The 5,583-nt window shown below is 35.0% G+C and overlaps 2 protein-coding genes across 2 annotated transcripts in view; one reads left to right on the top strand and one right to left on the bottom strand.

Annotated features, from left to right (window-relative positions):
• The first annotated feature begins 1,115 nt into the window (after window positions 1-1,115).
• Window positions 1,116-3,602, top strand: LOC109537978 (adenylate kinase). The gene is made up of 3 exons (XM_019904990.2): window positions 1,116-1,397; window positions 1,456-1,692; window positions 3,055-3,602. Exons 1-3 carry the CDS (start codon window positions 1,284-1,286, stop codon window positions 3,442-3,444), a joined length of 741 nt encoding a protein of 246 aa, XP_019760549.1. The 5' UTR covers window positions 1,116-1,283; the 3' UTR covers window positions 3,445-3,602.
• A 256-nt stretch (window positions 3,603-3,858) lies between these two features.
• LOC109537977 (protein C12orf4 homolog) overlaps window positions 3,859-5,583 on the bottom strand; it is a 5,572-nt gene continuing 3,847 nt past the window's right edge. Inside the window, exons 6-8 of the mRNA XM_019904989.2 lie at window positions 4,314-4,776; window positions 4,138-4,263; window positions 3,859-4,084 (exon numbers count right to left, since the gene is read on the bottom strand). Coding sequence (XP_019760548.1) covers window positions 4,001-4,084; window positions 4,138-4,263; window positions 4,314-4,776 — 673 coding nt within the window. The 3' untranslated portion in view covers window positions 3,859-4,000. The remainder of the gene's footprint in view (window positions 4,085-4,137; window positions 4,264-4,313; window positions 4,777-5,583) is intronic.

Below are 5,583 nucleotides of genomic sequence, written 5' to 3'. Positions count from 1 at the left end.
ACAGAAAATCCACCCAAACGTATAAAGCTAGATGTTCCTTGCAGTTCTAGAACTATGACAGAAAGTGAGAATATAGGATATGGTGATAAAGCAAGTAGCAAATTTAACTAATTGATGATTGATTCTAAAGCCAATCAACCGATATACATATATGTTTTAAAGTAATTAAGTAATTTTAAATATGTAAGTCATCACAATAATAATCTTAAAATAAATTAGATTTTTATACTAAATTGAGACTTTCTATCAACATAATACATCTCTACAAAATTTAAAATCATTTCTTGAATGATTGCTGCAGTTGGGACTTAAACAACTAGTCATATTTTCGAAATTAAAAGAAAACTCAATAGCACCATATTACAAATACATGAAGAAGGTCAGAAATTGGGCTCCACAATGGCGGACGAGTCTGCTGTATTTTTATAGTGCTATACCCTAGTCGCCACAGCGGTCTTTATCTATGGTGTTGATGCTGTGTGGTGCAGGGTGGCCAACTTTTCAAACGCGTATTACCGTACAAGCCATTTGAAAATACCGTATTTTACCGTACCAGAGATTTTGAATCAGAAAGGTCCAGAAAACAAAAAAGCTCTTCAATCTGGATTCCATAAATCCAGATTGAAGGCTGACGACATGGCTGGTGACAAAAAAAGTCCCCCATAGTCTCATACATGAAAAGAGACAATTGCCCAAATTACCATACGAATCCACCCTGCTGTATTGGTGTGCTTGGTGTCTTCTGTAACGCGCGTCTAGCTGTAGCACCGATATTTTAATATGCGAAGGTCTTGAAAGCTCTGGCTCCCGTAAATGGCGCGCAGTTTGAAAATCTAGTTTTTGTAAAGCAAATCGAAGGAGCATATTGAAATAATATCCATTAAGTTGCCTAAATAGTATTGATAACAGCGCTTTCAAAGTCCGTGCCAATTTGTCTGTTGCAACGCATCCCAAAATGTGTTGATGGTTTCAAATGGAAAAGGCAAAGGACGAAAGAAACCTTTTTGTGAAGAAATTTTTCAATTAATTTTTTAATATACAGCGCTCCAACTTATGAAAATAATGTCGATTGTTTTTCAATAGTATCGATACTGTTGATAGCTCTGCAAATGGGAAGACATGCGCAAGGCTGACCTCTAAGCGCAAGTAACATTTTTAGGTTATGATTATTTAATTTTCCCTTCTAATGTAAATTGAAATTCTTATCAGTTTTTGGAGGTCGTCTTGTCATTTATGTAATAACATTCAAGCAGGTACTTAGGGTTCTGAGATCGTTTTTTAAAATGGCACATTTGGCAGCACAGAAAAAACCAATAACTGAAAGCAGCCCAGCCACTTCAAATGATGGAGTTAAGGCGGTGCTTTTAGGGCCCCCTGGTTCAGGCAAAGGAACGATGGTAAGCTTTGTAGCGTCAAATAAAACTCAGAGGCCCTAAGAGGAAATATGTTTTACAGGCGGCTTGGTTGAAAGATAAATTTTGCGTTTGCCATCTTTCAACAGGAGATATGTTACGAGCTGAAATATCTTCCGGATCCGAATTGGGATCCAGGCTTAAAAAGGTCATGGATGAAGGAAAGTTGGTTAGCGACGATTTGGTCGTTAATATGATCGACAAGAATCTGGATAAGCCAGAATGTAAAAATGGATTCCTCCTTGACGGATTTCCTAGAACTGTGGTGCAAGCTGAAAAGGTTAATGTTTTCGCAATATGATACACTTTCCAGTTAATATGAATCACAAACGATACATGATGTAAAATCACGAGTATCAACTCTATAACAGCATTCAAGAATTATAAATTTGATTTGTTCGAACTGTTTGACAACGTGTCTTGATATCGAGAAATATCACCTAGTGTTCTATGAGAATCATTCGACAAATATAATTTTTTTAGCTTCTCGCCATTTTTTTCAGGTGTTACGTTTTTAAAATACTGCTCTTTTATCATAAGGTTATCATGTTCAACTAGGCCCCCATTTTATCTACGTTATATATCGTTTTTAAAAAACGGGATGCTTTTTTTATGCATTTTTATTTAATCGTTTGTTGATTTGAATTGATATGGCGTCTTCTTGATCTTCATGTTTGTCTTACTTGGTTTAGATGTTGCAAAAGGAAATTTCTCGATTTAAATTCTTCGCGCAAACGGCACCTGCTTTCATTTACTTTATACAATTTGTAAATGTCATAAACATACGAACGTTTCCTATATTGACACTGTATTACAATTGAACCCAAGCTTAAGCCCCAAAATACGATTTATTTATCAACGTTATCCCCAACATGTCAGTAGAACCTTGAATCTTGCAATTTAGAATATTTGTCAACAGCTTTAGAAGAAGGGCCTTGTGCAGAGATTTTTTGGAAACCAACTATTACTGAAACATTTTTAAACGTACTGTAATCATCCTGTACTCAGGGAAAGATCTCAAGAGAACTTGTAGAAATAACTAATATATTACATATTGGGGGCAACTCAACTCCGGAAAGTGGCTCGGCTGATGTGTAAATGTAAGGAAAGTCCTAGAGAAACATAAAAGTAAAATAACCAACTAAAGCAAAACCGGTACAAAAGAGTTCAATAAATGTTCAGATCGCATTAAGTCGTTAGAAACCTATAGGAATCTAAGGAGAGCATAGGATTTTTTCAACTATGCATTGGGGTGAAATCGAACGTATGAAAATAAAGTTTCCAAAAATATTCTGTTTCTGCTTTCACCATTGTCTAGAAATCTAACTATTTTCGTAAAACTAAGTCTTTGAGCCATTCCGTAATTTTCAATAATGTTCATAAATATTAGGCCGCTTCTTAAAAGAATTTTATAAAGCAATATGACTGCAGGCATTTAAGTCTCATTTGAATGCGAAATCCAGCTAACGAGGCCAATAGATTCGAAAAGGAATCCTCTGTTGCTTGCTGATGTCACATATGAAATTCAATTTTTTTAAATCAGCCCTTTTATAAACATTGATAAATTGTACTGCTGCAATAATAACATAATCTAGTTTATCGTAGGTATATAACGTCTGGTCACTAATTTCACATATTTTAGCTTGATAATTTGTTGGATAAAAGAAATACGCAACTTGATGCAGTTGTTGAATTTGGAATTGAGGACAGTCTATTGTTTCGCCGAATCACTGGGCGTCTGATTCATCCAGCAAGTGGCAGATCATATCATGAGGAGTTTGCACCACCAAAAAAACCCTTGACAGATGATATAACTGGAGAACCTTTGATCAAACGCTCTGATGATAATGTAGAGGCTTTAAAGAAGAGATTGGCAACATATCATAACCAGACCAAACCTCTGGTGGATTATTATCAAATTAGAGGTATTCATTACCGCGTCGACGCTGCTCAAGCAGCCAAAGATGTGTTTAAGAACATAGACAATATTTTTATAAAAAAATCTGCAAAGAACGTAGCCTCGAGACTTTAAAAGAAGTTTATTTTTAGATTTTCCCATCCTTAAAAACGTATTTGCATTTTTAGTTACTTTTTTGTTTAAAATTCAAACAAATAAAATCGGTGTTAAGGCATACCAAATTGGAAACTTTTTGTGTGATTCTGGTTTAATTAAAAATTGCATTAATGTGATACTTGTTTGTTTTAGAGAAAGTATAAATATTCTTCTTACTAAAGGACAGGAACTGTTTCAAAGCTCATAAATCAGGTTGACTGCTCATTCGCAAAAGGTACATTCTTTTCATAAAGAAAATCGGAAACACTTATGAGAGTAAACCAACTCAATGTGAATTGGGATAATGCTAAGATGCTTAAGAGTTTGAAATTTCGGGCTTGTTTGATGACGTGGCTCGGGCTTAGTCAGTGTTGTCCAGTCAGATTAAAAGGATTATTAAACAGTTATTTATTACGATCTACAATTCATGATTTTCTGGTGCTTGCGATTTTTATGGCATTATGCCCTGCAATTCCGTATCGAATATAAGACAATAAATGTGAATGTTAAAAAAATTATAATCTATCTTTACGATCTAATTCAGTATTTTTGGATTACACACCTTGAAAATTCTTGGCAGCATCTCTGTCATTGACGTGAAAACTCCACTTGAAATCCCCTGAACGTAATCGAAATAACAATATTGTTTAAATTAATAAAATCACAAAGTACCTCTGGAAGCATAAACTGAAGATTTTTAAGTTCGGATCCACCCCAAGATGCCATTTCAATCATAAATCCCTTCACGCATTTGAAAACCAGTTCGGCTCTTTTTTCACACCAGTTGATAGTCATATCCTAAAACAACGTTTCTAGCCACATCATGGTTCTAATTATGCAGTGCTTACCTCAGTCATTTCATATTGAAGTAGTAATGGTATAGTTAAAGATGTAATGTCATTTGCGCAGGCCGTTTTCAAAATATGCCTGAGTCCTAATACAACGGGATGCCTACTGTTTATGTCGCTTCCCTTCAGACTATCATCTGTAACTATATGAAAAATTACATGTACTTGAGCTAGATTAGAATGACTTGTCAAGTAAAAATCGCCACGCTCCAGAAGTTCACTATTTGCATTTCTAGATGTTTGTGGCTGGGGGTTTTTTAAGTATTTATTTGCAACGTCAGAAATTCTGTCTAGTTGTTCTTCAATGTGTGGGAAATGAAATTCCGTTGTTCTCTGGCACACCTCTTGAAAGCCTTGGGATAATCTGGATCCTATTTTATTATCCGTCATTAAAACTAGGCCCGTCAAGTCATCGGAATATAAGCCTAGAGCTGTTTGAAGAAATTGGGGTGTTGGTTCTGACCTACGTAAAAATAATAAAATAGATAAAACTTCCAATAAAACCAGTGCGATTTCAAAGTCTAGTTTGACTTTTCTTTCACTTTCACTTAAAATGCACTAGCTTGAATAATTAACGGCAACTAGTAGCACGGTCACCAAACACTTTTTGGCAAAAATGTATCTGATAGAAAAGCGGCAAGTATATTTACGCTCATTTTTACTATACAGTAAAGTCCGCTTATAATGAACCCGGTTATAGTGAACTTTCGGTTAAAACGAAATTTTTTCCTTTAATTGAAACGTCCATAAAGACCAACGTATTTTTTACTGGTTATAACGAACTTCCGGATATAACAATCACTTTTTAGGTTAGTTGTATATTCACTTTCCGTTTATAACGAACTTCCACGCTCAGCAACACCAATCGTGCGGAGTTGTTTAAATTAGTGAGAGCGAGAAACAGGCAGTGACTTGTTTTTTGCTGCGTTATGTATGTAAATCATTTTAGAATGGAAAAACAAAAACGCAAAGCTTTTTCACTAAATGAAAAGTACGAGATTATTAACAAAATAAAAAGGGGAGTAAAGCAGAGTGACATTTGTAACGAATTAGCCCTTGGAAAGTCTACTGTTGCAACAATGTGGAAAAACAGAGAAAACATTTTATCAGCGTATGACAAAACAAATGTTAGATGTAGGAAGTTAAAATTATCTGCACATGAAAAGGTTGACAAAGGACTTATTAAGTGGTTTACTCAAAAAAGACAAGAAAACGTTCCCATAAGTGGCAGTGTTTTGCAAGAAAATGCTAGTGAAATGGGGAGTAAAAT

The sequence above is a fragment of the Dendroctonus ponderosae genome, unplaced genomic scaffold, assembly GCF_020466585.1.
Source record: "Dendroctonus ponderosae isolate FM_Combo_2020 unplaced genomic scaffold, Dpon_F_20191213v2 Dpon_F_20191213_1, whole genome shotgun sequence".
In the NCBI taxonomy this organism is placed as follows: domain Eukaryota; kingdom Metazoa; phylum Arthropoda; class Insecta; order Coleoptera; family Curculionidae; genus Dendroctonus; species Dendroctonus ponderosae.
This window is presented reverse-complemented; position numbering and strand designations above follow the sequence as displayed.

Excerpts from the sequence above, each read along its gene's own strand:
- LOC109537978 (XM_019904990.2), top strand. The coding sequence starts at position 1,284 with ATGGCACATTTGGCAGCACAGAAAAAACCAATAACTGAAAGCAGCCCA. Across the intron at positions 1,398-1,455 it reads GTTCAGGCAAAGGAACGATG|GCGGCTTGGTTGAAAGATAA; the intron begins GTAAGCTTTGTA and ends TATGTTTTACAG. Across the intron at positions 1,693-3,054 it reads CTGTGGTGCAAGCTGAAAAG|CTTGATAATTTGTTGGATAA; the intron begins GTTAATGTTTTC and ends CACATATTTTAG.